Raw genomic sequence first — 20879 nt, forward strand, 5'->3', positions numbered from 1 at the left:
AAATTTAAGAAAGAAAAGGAGGACCAGGAGGCAGTATTTTCTTAATAATTTCTAATTATATTTACTGTGAGCAGAAGCAATGGCTAGTCCTCCTGCAGTGACCTAGGTTCCAATATTACACCCATTTATTGTGGTTGTAGATTTTGCTTGCCTGTCTTGTGTCTGTGTGTTGTTTTATTCTGTTTACTCACACATTCACAAAGATGTGTTATTCGCTTAATTTATGATTCTAGATTAGTCCTGTATGTGCATAAGTGGGTTGAGCCTCTCCCCAGTCTGGTTTCCATCTTGTTTCCAATAGATTCCAAACTCCTATATTCTTGATTTGGTTAAGAGACTCTGAGAATGTTATATATTTATTTTTCCAAGGTTTTTAAATTAAATTATATTTGGTGTATTTGAGCTAATAAGATTGCAGAACAGCTGTAAGACTTTGGAAAGTCACATCAGTCTCTGTATGCATCTAAAACAAAGACTTCCCATTTTACTATGTTCACCCATTTAAAGCTGCCATAACAATGCAAACTGGAGAAGCATCATCCATCCATCCATTATCCAACCAGCTATATCCTAACTACAGGGTCATGGGGGTCTGCTGGAGCTAATCCCAGCCAACACAGGGCACAAGGCAGGAAACAAACCCTGGGCAGGGCGCCAGCCCACCGCAGGGAGAAGCATCATAATATGTGAAATATTTGGTCAAAAGTTAATTGTTAATTTAAAGGCAGCATTTAACTTACAGTGATTAATGGAGTAAACTAGCTGAAGTACACCACTTTGCAAGGGGATAAAGAAACAGAAAAAACTGTCTTTTGGAAATTCAACATGACTAAACACAACTAAACATAACCCACAATGAGACAGAAAGATGTAGTCTTAGACAAAAGATGTAATCCTGAGGGACAAGGAAATTATTATCCAAATTAGTTGAAAAGAAACTCAGAACCTATTGGCTTAGGTAAAATTTCCTTTTGGCTGGCACAAATGATTGTGTACGCTGATGACAATGTCTTCCCATCAGCCCCAATCTACTCCTGTTGCCTAATGGGTCTTGTATTCCCTGCATCTGCACTGGTATTTGGGTTTCCCCACTCCCATTACAACCCCTCTCTTGATATGCAATATGGCATATAGTTTAAGTTGGACCAAGACAACATACATACAAAATGAAAAAAACAAGCTGAATGCTATTTTCATGTTGAATGGGATAGATGGTTAAAGGCACAGTGCTTTGGCTATATCATATGGGTAAAACTGAAAAGGAAAGAGCAGGTAACATATATAGGAGGGGAAGGAGGGAACATAGTCATGGCAGATGAAAGAAGAAAATGTAAGAGTAGGTGTGAAAACTATGCTATTAGAGAAGTGAGAGATTCAGAATTTAGTTGGTCATTAAGGCCTGGAGAAATGTGTGATTACAGTGATCCCTCGCTATATCGCGTTTCGACTTTCGCGGCTTCACTCCATTGCGGATTTTAAATGTAAGCATATCTAAATATATATCACAGATTTTTAGCTGGTTCACGGATTTCTGCGGACAATGGGTCTTTTAATTTATGGTACACGCTTTCTCAGTTTGTTTGCCCAGTTGATTTCATACAAGGGACGCTATTGGTGGATGGCTGAGAAGCTACCCAAACAGAGCACGTATTACGTATTAAATAAAACTCCTCAATGATATACAATATGCTTCCTGCGGGGTGCTTCGCACACTTCAAAGCTCTAACAGCCCGTATTGATTTTTGAGTGTTTGCTTTTCTCTGCCTCTCTCACTCTCTCTGACGGAGGGGGTGTGAGCAGAGGGGCTGTTTGCTTAGAAGATACGGACGCTCCGCTAAATAATGCTGAAAAGATTACCTTCACATTGATCCCTTCATTGCGGCGGCTTTATCGCGGTGCTTCGTTTACTTAAAAGCCCAACAGCCCTATTGATTTTTGTTTACTTTTCTCTCTCTCTCTGACATTCTCTGCTCCTGACGGCACTCCTTTGAAGAAGAAGATATGTTCGCATTCTTTTAATTGTGAGAAAGAACTGTCATCAAAATTTATAAGATTTATATGTAATTTTAATAATATATTAAATATTATATTTCACATATACTACATGTGAAATATAAAGCAATAAATGTATAATTTCATACATTTATAACCAGTTTATGCGTCTCAACTTGTTAAATATTTGTATGCTAAAAAGTATTTTGTATAATCAATTTATATGAACATTTTTTTTAATAATATGCACATTATGTTTATGTTGCATGCACACCATGCTGTGTAATTATTCCAATGAATGCATCTTATTGTGGAGCATTTTAGTGTCTCTATTTATTCCCCACTATGCTGTGGGTGAATTTGATCACACATACACACTGTCACACACGTGCGCTTAGGAGGCAGCTGAAGTGTCCAAATATAAGTGAAAATACAATGGATACGAGGATGGAAAGAAGTAATAATACCTTTTTTCCTCTTCCTACAGACCTACCGAAGAATAACACCTCTTTTCGATTCAAACTAGATGACCATAATCCTACCTTTTTGATGATAATTCCGGCCCCAAACAATTCCGTAACTTCTGGTCCCCAAGTGATGATGTCACTTCCGTCCTCCAGCAAAGACGCCATTTTCGGTTCCCGATTGATGACATCACTTCCTTCCTCAAACAAAGATGCCATTTTCGGTCCCTAAATGATGAAGTCACTTCCACTTCCTCTGTTTTATTATTTCCTTCCTGTCTACATAATATAAAAGAATGCATCTGTCTACTGTTGGTTGTCAATTGTATATCTTTGCATCTGACCTTAAGTATCAGTCTTTTCTGATTTCTCCATGGCAGGAGATTATGCGGGAATGGTTCCCCAAAACTTTATGATTGTTTCTGTCTATTCTTTTTGTGACAGCACGTATAACAATAATAATTAAAATAATAATTCTTTACATTTATATTGAACATTTCTCATTACTCAAAGTGCTTTGCAAAAAGCACTCGGGAAGGGCCTGAGACGCAATTCTGTGATCTCTTTCCAGCAGCACTACCACTAATCCACCTGTTTATAATACAAGTAAATGCACCTGATAATTCTGAGTATTATTAATTTATTACAAAGTATTATAAATTGTTTCAAAAAGGTTTTTTAAAAAGTGCTTATGCAAAGTGTTGTTGGAACCTGTAACAAACTTCCGAGACATATATTTGAAGCAGAAGCCTTGACAACCTCTAAGAAGTATGTGGATTAAAAATTGGGACAGTTTAGCTATTAGCTAAACAAACATGCTTGATGTATTAAATGGTTTCCTCTTGTTTGACAAATATATATTAACATCTCCACAGGTAGGAGATGGAGGAAACGCAGGTAAAGAAGTTTAAAGCAGGTCTGCAGGGCTGCCGTTATGGTGAGGCTATGGAGGTGGCTTGAGAAAAAGTACCGCAGACCAGAGACATTGTGGGTGTATCTACGTACGGGATAATTGTCAAACAAATTTGACTTTAGCTGTATTTGCACAACTCTAGAGGTCCACCACAGGTAGACTCTCGCTTATTTTCAGGATTATCAAGATATGGTATGACTTTGCTGACTACATTGATCGGATTAAAGTTGAATTTTTAGCTTATCTGTCAGGAAAGGTGCTGATTGCTAAGCATCCCCTGTGTTTATGCTTCTAAACTAGTACTAGTTTTCAACATGTTTCATAAATTCACAGACATTTTACCCTATGAACACCTGAACACCATGATCTTTAAGAAAGATGTTGCATTAGACCACATGTTTTGGGTGTGTACCAAATTAACATCATTCTGGACAAAAAAATTTAAATGACTTTCAGACACCCTTAGTGTCACAGTCACTCCTAACCCACTAACAGCTGTGTTTAGTGGACTCCAAGATGAACTTAAAGTGGAGAAAGAGAAACAAACTGTGATTGCCTTTTCTACACTATTGACATGTAGACTTATCTTGCTCAATTGGAAGAATACTAACCCACCTCTTTTAAGTCAGTGGGTAACTGATTTTACAGTATATACTGTTGGAAATTGGAAAAAATCTAATTCTCACTTAGAGGATCTGTTCAAAACTTTTTAAAACCTAGCAGGATCTAATCAATAATATTTTAGATTAAGCATTTATATTGAGGAGAAAGACTGCTTTTCCTCTATATTACTCTCAAAAGTTTGTTAAGTTTGACTTGATTGTATGGAATGTTACATGCTTTTAATAAATAAAATAAAAGTAAAAAAAAAGATGTTGCATTTAAAGGTGTCTTTGAATTTGTGCTTGCAAATTTATATAGCCAACGATTCTTATTTATGAATGTGACCTTCATTTCCTTGAACTTTTTATCATGATGTTTTTAATTAAAAAGTGGTGACTCACAAAAGAACAGACGGCAGCCAGAGAGAGCTTGTCAATCCATTAGGCAACATCACCTGATGTGTGCTGTTTATGAAAGATAAGGGGCACACGTTATGGACACTTTAGGGCGTCGTTTATGTAAGTTAAACAGTGCATATTCTGGACACTGTGTGGAACCCCTACCCAGAGACCTTGAAGTCTAATACTACTGATCGCACACTATGGAAACTGAGGGGAGCCATTAAAAAAAATGTTTGGAACTTCTCACTGCCGTTGATTCTAGCAAGACAAAAATTGATGTTGCCATCAAGTTCATCATTCCTCAGTCACATTTGTCAAGTTTACGTGCCGAAAATCTACACCATGTTGCAATTCCATTATAATGAATCCCCAATATGATTATTTTTTCATATATCTGAATTAGTTTTATTTATATACTGTATATATATATATATATATATATACAGGTAGTTCCCAGGTTACAGACATCCGACCTATGACTTACGAACGGAGCCGCAACTGTGACGCATGTGCTTTAGTAACTGCTGATCGTCATTTTCAGCCTGGGAACGCTGCAAGCGGTGGCTGGATGGAGGCTGGAGGGGGCGATTTCGCTGCTCGTGCAGTGTAGTGTCCTTCGGGCCGCTCCCAGCGGTAAGTGGTTTCACAGCCTGCCCACCACACATGGCTGCCCCGTTTGTTCTCGGTGGGTGGCTGGTAATGCTGCAAGCGGTGACCCGGTTCTGGCTGAACAAAAGCCAGGGGGTAGCATTGTAGTGTGCCTCGGATATGCGGTGGTGGGTGATTCACTTCCTGCCTTTGGCCACACCCTGTTCGTTCTCGGTGGGCAGATGCTGTAGGCAGCATACCATAGTGGAGGTGATTGTGAGGTGGTCTAGTGATGAACCGCCCCTCGCTGCCCCCATTCATTCTCAATAGCAAGCCTGTTTGTACTGTTACGCACATAGCAGGAAGTTGTCTCTTATCAGTACATGAGACATGTTGACGACGGGTGCCTTCCTGCAGTGATAGCGTGTACAGTGCGGTGCAGAAGAGCTCATCTTAACCTTTTGTCTTCACCTTTCAAGAATGTCTCTGAAACACAAATCTGATGCATGAGGCCAGGCATTGTCATGCACTAGGAGAAACCCAGGACCCACTGCACCAGCATAGGGTCTGACAATGGGTCCAAGGATTTCATCCCGATACCTAATGGTAGTCAAGGTGTTGTTGTCTAGCCTGTAGAGGTATGTGCATCCCACCATGGATATGCCTCCCCAGACCATCACTGATCCACCACCAAACCAGCTATGCTGAACAATGTTACAGCCAGGATAACATCCTCCACAGCTTCTCCAGACATTTTTATGTCTGTCATAAGTGATCAAGGTGAACCTGCTCTCATCTGTGAAAAGCACAGGGCTCCAGTGATGGACCTGCCAATTCTGCTGTTCTATGGCAAATGCCAATCAAGCTCCATGGTGCTGGGCAGTAAGCGCAGGGCCCAGAAGAGGATGTCGGAAACTTCAGGCCACCCACATGAAGTCTGTTTCTGATTATTTGGTCAGAGACATTGTAAGCTGAAGGGGTGATCGCACCCCAAGAGGACACAGACGCCCCTGGGAATACCCCAGAAACACAGTCTACCTTCAAGTTGGTCCTTACCCTTCTCACTTGCGCTATAACGCGTAATAAAGATCTTGTGTGGTACTCCGCTTACTTAAAAGCCTTGTGCAGCACCTGTCAGTTTTGGAATTGATTGTTTTGCTTTTATCTCTCTCTATCTCTCACTCTCTCTCTGACATTCTCTGCTCCTAGTGGAACTGTCATATCTGACTTGTCATGTAGCACATTTAAGCTTTTGAAAAAGAATCAAATGTTTGTTTGCAGTGTTTGAATAAAATTCCTGTTTTCTACAACCTCCTGTGTCTCTGTGCAAATCTGTGACCCAAGCGTGACAACATTCACACCAGTTGCCCGCTGGAGGCCATTTTGTAGGGCTCTGGCAGTGCTCATCCTAGAGCAACTGCCTGTCTTCTGGAATCTCCTCCATGCCCTTGAGACTGTGTTGGGAGACATAGCAAACCTTCTGGCAAGGGCATGTATTGATGTGCCATTCTGGAGAAGTTGGACTACCTTTGCAACCTCTGTAAGATCCAGGTATTGCCTCATGCTAGCAGTAGTGACACTGACCGTAACCAAATGCAAAACTAGTGAAAAAACAGTCAGAAAAGGAGGGAAAAATGTCAGTGGTCTCAACCTGTTAAAGCATTTCCATTTTGGGGGTCATCTCATTGTTGCCTCTCTAGTGCACCTGTTGTTAATTTCATTAACATCAAAGCAGCTGAAACTGATTAACAACCCCCGCCCCCCTCTACCACCTAACGGACCAGATCAATAGCCCAGAAGTTTCAATGACTTGATGCTGTACTCTAAGTAAAAAGTGTTCATTTAATTTTTTTGGGAAGTACATAACATAGAAGTGAAGGTTTGTGATATGGTTTTCATATTTGTTGCTAGAAATCCACAAAGGGAGAAAATGAGTCACATATCTTAAAATAGTTTTTTTTATTAGTTTAAGCTTTTGAAATACAGGAATCAAGGGCAATATATATCAAATGGGGGTGGATTAATAAGATGGAATTCAAAAAGTGTGGATCATAAAGTCTTTTTTATTATTTGGATGTTGTTCTTTTTAAGCCTGCATATGCTGGGCTCATATCCAAGTATCTGTTAATGGTGTTTTCGTTTGATAGCCACAATTCAGTCTGCTCTCTGGCAGTTTTAGTATTTGCCCTGCATCTTACCTGCACTGTACTCTAGTTAAACATGTGTCTGGTTGAATTGGTATGTGTATATATCAGAGACCGTGTGTCCTTCCTTCTGACAGCACTGCAATGTTCCTGTATAGGTGTTGCAAGTGTTTTAGATGATTGTCCTAAGTATACAGCTGGGTATGCACTGCATGGTATACTATACACTGTGTTCAGTGTCTCTGCTGCAGATTCACTGCTTTTGGCATTAAAAATGACTGTAGAGTGTTGGCCAGTTTATGTGCTATTTTGACATCTGATCTGGAGAAGATGAGCGCTGTACTTTCAGGATACGTCACAGTGATAAGGAAGGCTGTGACAGGTAGAATGAGAGATCAGGTTGGAGTCAATTGTTTGCTGAGGTCTGGGGAAATTCCTATGTAAGTATTGTTTGATAAATGCCCTAGGGTAGCTGTTTGTATTACAGTGACTATAAATCCATTTGAGCAATATCCTAACAAAGGGGTGATTGCTAGAAAAGTGCAATTTTTTTATTGCATAACATTCCTTGCGATAAATACTCATAATAAAAGTGGTGTCTTTACCTCTTTCAGTGGCTATGTCTAGGAAGTTGATGCATCTGTTCATTTCTCTTTCCATAGTGAACTGATTTGCAGAGAATGCTGAGTTGATGTGGTTGAGGAATTCATTCAGTTGGTTTCTTTATAATATGATGAATGTGTCTTCAACATAGAGTATCCAATGTTTAGGTTTGAACTGAGTTAAGAGTTATATATATACAGTGAAGAGAAATTCAAAAATATATGGCATTGCACACCATTTCCACAACAGCAGACAATTGGATGAACACTCAAGCAGCACCCTGACATTTATATGGATGAGCAGGCAATCACTTTACTTTCAGGAACACAAAATACATGACACACAGTTTACAGAGGACCAAAACTAAGTGACTGCTCTAAAGATCCTGTCTTGCTTCAGTGCTCTTATAATTTCTCATGATTTGATCTTCTTTAGAAGGGATGAAAAAATGATAAAAAATATCCCTGTACATAATGTGTAACAGTTTCCATAAGGAATCCTCCCAGCTAGCTCAGGAATATTAGACTATCTGATCTCAGTCCATTTTATGAAATTGTGATAGTACACCTTATTTTACTTATCTGTTCTTTGAAACCAAAGTTTAAACATAGAAGTGTGGAGACAAAAGTTTAATATGGAAGGACATAATCCCCAAAGTAACAATGACATTAGAATAGTTTAAAGGTTATCACATAATAGTGTGCACTAAACTAAGATTTGGTAGGTGTGAGCAAATTCTTACTTACAGTGAGGAAAGGTTATCTATGAAAGAAAGAAATAAGATGTGTGAAGAGAACACAAAGGGTGAAATTTGACAATGAAGGAGAAAGCAGCTGGTTGACACAATTGAAGTTACAAACAAGTATTTTGTTGTTTCAAGATGTATGCTATTCCCCTGTTTCCTTTCCTTTTGTGTTAGGACAAATGGAATGGCTTCAGCTTTAAAATAAATTCTGACTCTAAATTGGTTTTGACTCTAAATTTGTTTTGAGGGAAAGGAGAGATCTATATACAGAAACATTGGCAAAATACAAAGTCCAGAGCTGTTTATGAACTGTTAATAAAAGAACTGGCAAATGTCCAGTGAAAGAAAGACCAATAATATAAGCTTTGTAGTATTATTTTAATTGTTTTAATGAAAGAATATCCATCCATTTTCTAACCCGCTGAATCCAAATACAGGGTCACGGGGGTCTGCTGGAGCCAATCCCAGCGCACAAGGCAGGAACCAATCCTGGGCAGGGTGCCAACCCACCGCAGGACACACACAAACACACCAAGCACACACTAGGGCCAATTTTAGAATCGCCAATCCACCTAACCTGCATGTCTTTGGATTGTGGGAGGAAACCCACGCAGACACAGGGAGAACATGCAAACTCCACGCAGGGAGGACCCAGGAAGCGAACCCGGGTCTCCTAACTGCGAGGCAGCAGCGCTACCACTGCGCCACCGTGCCGCCCATGAAAGAATATTGTAAATTTTAAATACCATGGGTTACATTGCACATTCTCTATTTCTTATTCCATATTTTATAATATTTTAGATGTAGAGTTTTACAGAGCAACACCTCTAAACCTTTTCACTGAACGTTACTGCAAATATCTTTAGCATCAAGAGGCACTAACCTGTTGAAGGTAGCTGACAAATCTGCACATGAAATCTCCAAAAATCCAGCTAGGCAAAGGATAAAGTGTGGCAGTGAAGGGCACACAGCAGACAAGGAAAATGATATCTGTGGTGGCCAGATTTGCTGTGAAAAACATAATGTACCCATAGTGATGAAGTAGAAGCATACAGAAGTACAAAAAATTAAAGTCATTTGGCTGTCTGTCAGGTTAAAAATATGCAGTGCAAACAGGGTTATATTTTGTGCATGTAATAATATTTTCAGCTGAGGTCTCTGTAACTGCTACCTCACCCAACAGTGTAAGTTAAGACAAGGATTAAACTCTAGAGAGATATCTTTCAAGTTTAAAAATCATCGACTGTCATTGAGTTTTATATACTGTTATCATTTACACTGAACGTTTCATACAAGAATTGACATATATTTTCATGGGAAAAAATATTTTACATTACTGCTCATGTATGTTGATTCCTCATACACATTTATAATGCTGCTCATTGCTAGTGATATCACTCCTTGTGAAATGTATTATGGAGACTAATTAATTACATTTTTGACCTCTTTTTATTTAAAAACGTCAATATTTCATGCTGATTATATCTGTTGTTATATATTTGGGCATCTTGCCAGCCTTTTTGGAGTCAGTTTTGACAGAACATGGTGAAGGGGTTTGAGGGAACACCAAGAACTTACTCTTTCTCATCTTCTTCTACATCTGCATCTGACCTGCTCATAACACCGCTTTCTCTGGTCTGCAGGATTTTAAACCCAGAAAACAGAACAAGATAACATATTTACCAATCAGTGAGTGATAAAGGCATACTGGTGTGACTGACACCCAAGCTTTCCAGTTTGCTTCTTTCTCTTGCCCATCCAGATCCAATGTGGTTAACAGGATGTCTGGTGTGGATTCCCTCTTTTTTGTCTTCTTTTTGGCAATGTCAAAAGTCTGATGGTTTAAAATGTGAAACTTTTAATTTATTTTACAAACTTTCATTAAAAAGAGTATAAGATCGACCAGATTTTTTTTTTTTCTTTTCAGTTTTATGACTGGGCTATTAATTGAGAAACACTACAGTATTTCTAAAGATTGTCATTCTTTTTAACTTTTTATTAGTAACATTATAAACAAAAGTCTTCAGTCACTGATTGAAACCTAATTTAATTTTATAGTTGGCAAATTTTAGGTGAGGTGGCATGGTGGTGCAACTGTCTGCAGCTTCTTCTTGTGTCTAGATGAGTTTTCTTATGGATAGTCTGGTTTACCCTGAGTTACAGTGACTGGTGACTCTGAATTGACCCCTGTGTAAGTGATTACAATGATATAATTACATAATTCAATTTATTAAGTGTATTTGGATTGGGTGTACTTTCTTTTATAATCCCAGCACACTATGCATTAATTACAAATACAATTAAAAAGTCCTAGAAAATGCACCAGAAACATAATGTTGAGGCATCAATAAATAAGGTTCATTGCAATATATGCAAGAAATTTAACGTGCATATACATACAGTATGTGTGCATATGTGTGATATGTTTTAATCCTAATAAAAGCTTCTTAAAATAATGAAGGTTTTTTAGTCCCAGATTTAAAATGCCCCATATTAGCTACAATCTGGACATGGATAACAACAGCATTTTTTACACCAGAATACTACAACAACTTCATTAGCTATATCATTTCAGTTCTTGAATCGATACAATCATTCCAGTGAAGTTTAGAGCTAATTTTTGACATGTAAGAGCTTAAATGGTTTATCCTCACCCTCACCTTACAGAACCTATTAATATCTATTATACAAAGAATGATTTTGCAATCTCAAAATACAAAAGTCCCAGGATAAACATATCTACTATTGGAGGCAATGCCTGTATCTTTAGAGGAGGAGGAGGTTGGGAGCATGTGCTGATTAGAACGCAATGCCGCACCCACCACATGGCAAATCTCCTGGATTGAGATCAGAGTGCAGCCGTGCAACAGGTGACACCTCAATAATTTTATATTTATATTTAATAATTTTGTAAAGAACATATCATTTAGCCCAACAAAGTCTTTCAATCTTATCCACCTAATTATCTCCAAAATAATAGAGTTGAGGTTAAAGGTTTCTTGAAGTTCTACTATCCCACACAACTGCTTGATCATTTTTCCATGTGTCTATGGTTCTCTTTAAAATAACAGATTTCTAAATGTGTGCAAAATTTGCTGACAGGTTTCCATCTTTTTCTCTGTGTCCTTGTTGAGAGTAACAGATTGCATCCATTATACTAATTCCCTTCATAATTATAAAAACTTCTGTCATGTCAATTGTTAATCCTCATTTGCTGAAACTGAAATCTTTTGTCATAGCTTAGTTTAGTTTAGCTTATTCATAAAGCACATTTTAAAAAAACCAGCAGTACATTTTAATAAATAAGGTAAAAAAGAGTTACATTCTAAGGTAGGATAAAGTTAAACAAAAAAAAAAAATGTAAACCCAGTTAAAATATTAAAGGAGCCAATTCTAATTAAAGAGAAAAGATGTGTTTTCAATCTGGATTTAGAAATGTTCCCAGTTGTAGCAGACCTGACACAAGCAGGTAGACTGTTCCAAAGCCTAGGAGCAGCAGCAGACAGTTTTAGGCAAGCCCTTGGTACTACTAAGAGTGTCTGATCAGACAACCTAAGTTGGTGAGATGGAATGTAAAGGTGCAAAAGGTCAGAGAGATAGGAAGGTGCTAACTTATTTAGGTACTTAGAAACAAACCATAGTACAATAAACTCAACCATGTAATGGACTAGAAGCCAATGAAGGGCGACTAAAGCAGGATAAATGTGGCCAGGCTTACATGTGCCAGTCAAACGTGTAGCCATAGCGTTTTGGACCAGTTGAAGCCAAGAAAGGGATGGCTGGGTAACTCCAGTGTTTAATGAGTTAAAGTAGTCCAAAAGCGAAAGAAATCAAGGCATGAGTCACCTTTTCAAGATCAGCAACAGACAACAAAAGCTTGCAGCACTGGAATAACCTAATTACTCTCCTCTTGGCTTTTTTTTGCTCTGCTATGTATTTTTTTGTGTGATATGGAGACCAAATCTGTTCGTAGTACTCCAGATGAAGTCTCAGTAGTGAATCAGAATAAGAATATCTTTATTGTCATTGTAACAAATACAACGAAAATAGGTGCAGTCCCTGCAGCGTCAAAATATAAATAAATATAATTACAAAAGGATAAGAAAGGATAAGAAGAAATAAGGTAGCACACAATCATTCAACATAAGACCTCAATTGCACATGAACACTACTGCACAAGATGTCATCTATTGCACTGCTGCATTAGAGGTGATTAGGTGGCATTCAGTGCCCTAATAGCAACAGGGTAGAAACTGTTTTTCAGTCTATTAGTCTTAGTCTAGAGAGGATAAAGAGCGGCCAATGATCTGCGGGGCAGACTTTACAATCCGCTGAAGTGTTTTCCTCTGTGCTGTTGTGCACACTCAGAGGCAGTAGCACTGGATACTTTCAATAGAGCAGCAATAGAAGGACACCAGTAGTTTTTGGGGGATGTTATTTCTCCTGAGGACTCTCAAGAAATAAAGTCTCAATATATAAGTATATAAGTAAAGTGTAACCTCCCTTGATTTGTACTCCACACATCAGGCTATTCTACCTAACATCTTATTATCCTTCGTGATCACTTCTGTATACTGTCTTGATCACAAGTCCACTTAACTCCAAGATCCTTCTCACAACATGTACTTTGAAGTTTCAAACTTCCCATTGTGTATTCAAATGTAACATTTTTACTTCTTCTGTGTAATACTTTACATTTACTTACAATTATTTTAATTTTCCGCAAATCTGACTAAGTCTGAAATTGGCTCAGAGTCATCTGTAATGATTCATCTGATTCTAGATTATCTATCATTACAGTAAACCCTCGTTTATCGCGGTTAATCCATTCCAGACTCTACCGCGATAAATGAATTTCCATGAAGTAGGATTCTTTATTTATAAATCTAATATTTTTTGCAGTTAGAGCATAGAAAACCTGTTTACGACCTTCTAAATACGTTTTTTAACATTATTAGAGCCCTCTAGACATGAAATAACACCCTTTAGTCAAAAGTTTAAACTGTGCTCCATGACAAGACAGAGATGGCAGTTCTTTCTCACAATTAAAAGAATGCAAACATATCTTCCTCTTCAAAGAAGTGTGCATCAGGAGCAGAGAATGTCAGAGAGAGAGAGAAAAGTAAACAATCAAAAATCAATAGGGCTGTTGGAAGCACCACGATAAAGAGGCCGCAAGGAAGGGATCAATGTGAAGGTAGTCTTTCAGCATTTTTTAGAGGAGCATCCATATCTTCTAAGCAAACAGCCTCTGTGCAAACAGCCCCTCTGCTCACACCCTCTCTGTCAGGAGCAGAGAATGTCAGAGAGAGAGAGAGAGAGCGAGATTAAAGCAAACCATCAAAAAATCAATACGGGCTGTTAGAGCTTTTAAGTGTGCGAAGCACTGCGAGGGAAGCATATCGTATATAATTGAGGAGTTTTATTTAATACGTAATACGTGCTCTGATTGGGTAGCTTCTCAGCCATCCGCCAATAGCGTCCCTTGTATGAAATCAACTGGGCAAACAAACTGAGGAAGCATATACCATAAATTAAAAGACCCATTGTCCGTAGAAATCCGTGAACCAGCGAAAAATCCGTGATATATATTTTTAGATATGCTTACATTTAAAATCCGCGATGGAGTGAAGCCGCGAAAGTCGAAGCGCGATATAGCGAGGGATCACTGTACACCTTCTTTGAGACCCCAAACTAGAATAATCCATTTACCAAATATTCATTAGCTGGATAAGCATTTAAGTAAAAGCCAAAGGCTCATTAATTAGCCTAACATATTTTAGGGAGAGCTGCGACTGAGTCTGTTCATGTTGCTTTTCAATAATTATAGCCATTTCTCTGATTAGGTACTACTAAATCATTTTCATTGGCTTTCTCATCCCACTTCCCTGCCATTGCATAATAAAGTTTTCTGATTCTGATTTTATATAGTCCACCTTAGAGTGGATGTATCATCTTCAGTAGGCCTGAATTTCCTGTTATTTGGATTCATTATAGTTCACCTCCACCATTCTTTATCACTTTAACATTGCATTTGTATTTTGTCCTCGTGCTGCATGTTATCTTCTGGTTTAATTCAACTATACTCTATTTGTAATAGTGCATAGCATGCTGGGCTATGAGTACAAAGTACCTTTAAAGTACACATTGAACTGAATTGAATAGTAAATATACAATAAATAGAATCTCAAAGAAATGTTCCCCATTTTTACTTGGAGAGAGTATAAAGCATTTAAAATTTTTTTCTTGATTGTAAGATGTTTAGCATTTCATTTTTCAATCATTTCCTCCTGCTTCAATGAAACTGTAATGTATTTTCGTGTTTCCTAATAATAGCTGTAGAAGATTAGGGTAACCACTAAGATGCAGCTGAAATACCAATAATCAATTGCTTGTATTATAGGTTAGTCATCAATTCATCCATTTTTTTTCAGAGTTTTCATCTTCTAGTCAACTTTGAGCTACCTTCGGTGTGGAATTTGAATAGTCTCCTTTTTTAAATTTTGATTTCATTAAATGAATAGTTCAGGACCATGTTTTACATTATTATGCATTATGTCTGAGTTCAAACAAATTCCTGAATAGCTAACAGTTTTTAACCATCTGGATAGCAATCTGTGTGTAGGTATTGCTATAATGGCTGCCTGTCAACTTGAGTGACATTCATGTCCTGCTGATCAATCAATTAGCTTAATTTCATTACATCTCATGTAAAAGGGCTTCAAATTAAGCCAAATTTTTGCTACCAGAAAAATATTCTCAACAATTAAAATGTGATAAATTTACCTTTGCAATATAAACACTTGGAAGATGGTTGAACTGGGTGAAAGGTAACTCACTTTGAGAAGTGGGTCAGGCAGCATGGAGCAAGGATAACATGCTATGATAGATGTTTCTGAAATCTGAGAATGTTCGTGTTGGGAGAGACACATTTGAAGGCACTCAGAATCCAACATGCATAGCGAGAGAGGTTGGGATCATGCACTGACTACAGCACATTGGCATACCCACCACACGACAAACCACCTAGTATGGGTGCAGCCATGTAATGGGTAACACCTCAGCACCACACTGGAACAGTCTGACTGGAGTGCCAATCCTGCCACCAACACCCCCAAATTTCCCCTTGCAAGTTGGAGGACCTGTTTGCAGGGCTGCATGCAGGTTAACGTCATACCCAGGACAAAGTAATTGCTGGTTAAGGGCCTTGCTCAAGGGTCCAATGGAGTAGGGCACTTACAGGATTCAAACCAACATCCTTCCAAAAGCCCGTGCAGATCCCTAGCCTCAGAGCCACCACTCCGCACTCATCAGTCATCATGCAGGGCATTTCAAATCAAAAGTTATCTTTTCAAGTTATTCTTAAGATAGGATCAGAAGCTGTGAGATACGACTGCATGCTTTTTACTTTCATTTTTCGTTTTGTTCAAAGTAAAGACCTGTTTACACTGCACATAAAAATCCAGACATATACAGTAGAGGCTGCTTAAAATGAACTCTCAGTGATATGACATTAGGCTGTTTTTACTGACTGAACATTTCTGGTCACCTATAAAAAGTGTAGTCCATCTTATAAAAGGTTAATTTTTGCAATCACTACCTGCATTTTATTTTTAACAGTGATTGATTTAGTTCTTTAATGCATTTGGCTATTGTACAATTACATTGTATTTTACAATGTAAGTAATGTTTTAATATAAAATAAAACTTAACTTGCAAAAGACAAAAAATAGACAAAAGACAATAGAACATACACCACAGAATAAGCTGGTTAATAACATCTTGGTAAAATAATGCCCTTCTATTACAGTACATACACATATTAAGTTAGACTCACTGTTCCTTGAAGAAGCCTTAATCTGGAGTCTCTTACCTATATAAAAGTTGGTGACGGTTCTCATCTGCTTGTGTTTTGTAATCACATATATCACCAAGGAGTTGCCCACTAGCCCGATCAGCATGATTAGAGCAAAGAAGAGTGGAACTAGCCAAGCATCCACTAAGAGAGGGGGGCTTTGCTCTGAGCCAAGAAGTGAACTGTTACACATTGGGAGAGCTCCTGGTCCCTCTAGAGGAAGGCTCGCATCACTTCCACTCTGACAGTTCAGCAGCTTTGTCTCATTTGCAGGCATCATGATGGAATGAGACGAATCCACAAAGTGCAGACTCTCCCTTTTACTTACTATGCAGTAGTGGTGATCGAAGTTAAACATATACAGCACAACAATTGAGAAGGCAGGACACTAAGAAAACTGCAGAGCCATTGAGTCCAAAAAGCATAGAATGAAAGAAAAAAAGCAAAGCAAGCTTTTTTTTTTATAGTCCATTTTCTTCAGGAACTTGCCTTGTCACAATCATTGTCCTGTTGTGTAGTAACAATTGGGTTTCAAATTTACGTTTAATCGCAAAGTACTGCCAGGTGGCCATTCGGAAAAAAGAAATAAAATCCACTTATTGAATAATTCTTCATTCCTGAGGTGCTTTAAAAATTGAAAGCTCTCAAAGTGAAAGGAGTAAGAATTTATTTAAGGGAGCACTCTGCTGAGAGCTCACAATCTTTTCTTATATTGCACTATATCTTCTTTCAGAAGCAAAATCCAGTTTAGGTTTCAGCCTGATCCAAATGTCTTCACATTATGCCTTACAAAAAAGCCAAATAAATGATAAATGTGCAGCTTAAATTTAAATAGTGAATCAGTGAATGAGATGCCTGCTGAACTCAAATATACCTAGTCAGTAAGTGATGTTTTTTTTTTATTTGTCTTTTTTTCTCTCAATTGGATAATCTGACTTAAATTTGTGCACTGCATATCTAGAATGAGATGTAGTCCAAAAGCATTTTTAGTGCAGATGTTGAGAAATGTATAACAAGAAATAAAGCCAGATTCTCCATCTAAAGAGAGCAGAAGAGAGGCTGTCAGCTCAGAAGAGCTCGGCATCTCAGGGACTCTTTTATTTATATATTTAATTATTTATTTCTTAAAGGCACAGTAGCAAAAGGCCAATACAAAACAGGAAAGAATTGGGTCTTAACCCTGTGAAAGACCATGTCTGCTAAGTTACATTTGCTTATTAAAATGCTAAAGTTTAGGTAGTTCTTTATAATCTACAGCATATGGAATGAATAGAATTTGGATGCATACAAATAAGAATCAATCCCTATGTGTGAATGCTCTGTTGTCTGCCACAAAAAACAAAGAATAATGAACATGAATAGGCATTTAACCTCAGTTTCTTATCAAATGTGTCTTTGATATTTTTGATTTTTTCTACCTCCACTCTGATTTTCTACATAAAGAAAGGCACGCACAAAAGAGAGACATCACAATATTCACGCTATACAATGCCTGCTTCCGATCTAAATGACTGACACCCTCCACTTGGAAATATTTACACCACTTAAACTAGCTGCATTACTTTCTTGATTATAATATATTTAACTTTAAAAGTATCCAAGTCCTCTTTACCTTTTTTATGTAGGGATTTTTATTGTATGATTTTCCATCATTTGGTCACCAGGTGGCAGATAAAACATCAATAAATGACTGTAATCTGAAGTTTTGTAGTAAGGATTAGAGGAACATTTGTGTGGAGATGCTCTTCTTGGAGACATTCACGCCTTGATCATGTGAATTTCTTTTGGGGATTTTGGTTCATTTACACAATTCCGAAGCATTTTATTGCTTAACATATACAGTATTGTCCTTGAATATGCATATAACTTCCAGAACCTTTTTTATAATTTAATAGGCATCTTGTTTTTCAGCGATTTAAAATGTAATTGTCTTATCAATAACAGTTGTTGAGTATTAATTATATAATCGGTTGGCAGTTTAATTATGGGATGCATCATACCTTATATTCCTTTTTTTTGTTTTGTGTAGTTTTTTCTGCCAATGAAGTGTGTTCTTACTGTTTCTGGAGCAGTGGTAACCCATTTTTTTAACAATTACACACTGAAACTTGTGTTTGCCACCTCATTTTAAGGAAATCTGGATTTACTGTATATATTGAGTATACTGGAAAGACTAGTATTAGAGTTTTCAGAAATTGTCTAAACCTGTGCCTAAAGCTGCTGCACATTCTTAATGTGACTTTCCATAATGGTAACAAGCAAAGTACAGAATATAGATATATATAACACAAATCTGCATTACCAGGTGGTTTTCTATCAAATGTGTTTGGAAGGCTAATTAAAAGAAAAGTAAAAGGGTTAAATAGTCTGAGCTGCTTCTTAGAGTGTAATGTATACAGAGTCTACCTATCAAAGTCCAAACATTTTGTAATTTGAGCTAATCTCAGCCAAATTGATTTTTTGTTATTATGTGTTCATTTGAATACACACAAAATGCAGAAATAGTTCATATTGCCTTGGGCATATTGAATGTTGATTCACATCTGCAATATTCCTCAAGATAAAGATGTATAAAGAAAGAAACATCACATAACAAGTACCTGAAAATTGTTTTGCTTAAAATACATTGAATATGTATTGGTGCATTAAGTGATATTTGGCAGATTTTCTCAGGTGACTTGTCCTCTCCATCATAAAACATTATCCTTGACAAAGGTGTAGCATTCTTACAGTAGCTAAACATTAACATATCTCATCATCACTGGCATTGTCACACTCCTAAAGCATACTTGATCCTGCATTTCATAACATAAAGGTATATATTTAATATGACCTTTAGTTCCTAACTACCTATCAAACATGCATTTTAAGCTTATCTTCAGTTAATAGTGTACCATATTTAAATGTGGAAATAGCTGTTATTTACTTAGCCATCATCATTCATACTGTATCTTCTATCCACTACTGCTCCGTCATAAAGAGATATGAATGAGTCGTCAGACCATCTGCCACAGTTGACGATGAGAAGCAAGTCACAAAATAGGAGTTTCATGGTTAACATTTTTAGGTAATAAACCTGCTTTCCATGACACAATCAAAAAGATAAAAACAAGAACTCTTAGGCTTTCCATATTCAATGTAGCTTAACATGATATTAACATTGATTTGATTTAATATGTAAAGAAAAATTATTAGCATACTCTAGAGTATCATAATAATTGATTAGCATATTTGTGTGATTTATGCTTTAAATAACATTAAAGAAATGCATGAGATATTTTACTATATTTACAAATAGATTGCACTTACACATTATGAAAGAATGTCAGCTTATATTAGACTCTAAGAAAAAAAAATATGCGATAAGAAAATATCCTTTTCAAGTATAAGCATTCAAAAACAAAGCACAAAACAATACAGAGTTGTAGGTCAAGCACAAAATCAATGAGATAACTAATTTGGAATATTCTAACTGCAGGTTGGACCAGAAGGAAGGCTGCTGATAGAAATTGTGTTGTTTAATTAACAATTATTATAAAGTATATTACATTTCAAGTTGAAGATGAAGATGATTAAAAGGGGTAGCTAGCAAACCCCACTGCTACTGCCTGTCTATCACAATAGTTTAACATCAAAGCGCTATCCTATTGGAATTTATCTAGCTGTCCTCCCCAGGCTTCTACCAAGAAAGCTATAGGCAGTAAGCAATATAGTACACCAGGTTTTCAACATGTGGTGTTCAAGCTTTTATAAAGGGTGTAGAAGAAACCTGGCAGGTTGAAGAGAGAAATGTCATGAAAGACATGCTGCTTGTATTTAATGAGCAGTATTTATAGGTCACTTACTGTAAGGGCAAAAGGGAATCCATCTGCCGTGTAAGTGCATGCATCTACCATGTTATGAAGTCTTAAAAAATATTATCTTGTTGGACATGTTATAACTATGAAAACATTACTTAAGAAAAGTGACAAACAGAAGAGACTCCAGATCGTGTTCTGAATTCCCACTTCTTTTAGTTTCATCACTAATCTTTCATCTCAAAAGCCTTCTGAAAATCAAGATAAATAATTGCATATGTACCATCTTACTGTATGCTTTTGTTAATTCCTCATACTGTATAATTCTAGCATATAAGTGAAAGAAGACTATCATCATCTGAACACAGGATGAGTATTTGCTAATATAGTAGAACCTCTGGTCACGAACATTAAGTTTGGATTTCTTTTTCTCCCTAAATAATAAAAACCATCATTTAAAAACTACATTTTGTGTTTACTTGTGTTATATTTGACTAATGGTTAAATGTGTTTGATGATCGGAAACATTTTGTGTGACAAACATGCAAAAGAATAAGAAATAGTTTTTCACACCACTGTATGCTTAAAATATTAATTGAAAAGTATTAAGATGTTTTACCCAAACAAACAAAACAATGATACCAAAACAATACAGCCCTCATACAACAAAGAAAACTAAGACATGAAAACATTATGTGGGGCCCAAGGTTGCAGGACCCCGTGATAATCCATATGGGGAAGTACGCTAGATGTACATAAAAAGATGCTTCATGT

At 37.1% G+C, this 20879-nt stretch overlaps 1 protein-coding gene across 1 annotated transcript in view; it reads right to left on the reverse strand.

Moving 5' to 3' along the window:
• The window catches only part of LOC120527327 (G-protein coupled receptor 54-like), a 63688-nt gene extending 46350 nt beyond the window's left edge, over positions 1 to 17338 (reverse strand). The window contains exons 1-2 of the mRNA XM_039750606.1: positions 16327 to 17338; positions 9337 to 9461 (exon numbers count right to left, since the gene is read on the reverse strand). Of these exons, the coding sequence (XP_039606540.1) occupies positions 9337 to 9461; positions 16327 to 16666 (465 nt within the window). The 5' untranslated portion in view covers positions 16667 to 17338. The remainder of the gene's footprint in view (positions 1 to 9336; positions 9462 to 16326) is intronic.
• Positions 17339 to 20879: the final 3541 nt, after the last annotated feature.

Source organism: Polypterus senegalus, chromosome 4 (assembly GCF_016835505.1).
Source record: "Polypterus senegalus isolate Bchr_013 chromosome 4, ASM1683550v1, whole genome shotgun sequence".
Lineage (NCBI taxonomy): Eukaryota > Metazoa > Chordata > Cladistia > Polypteriformes > Polypteridae > Polypterus > Polypterus senegalus.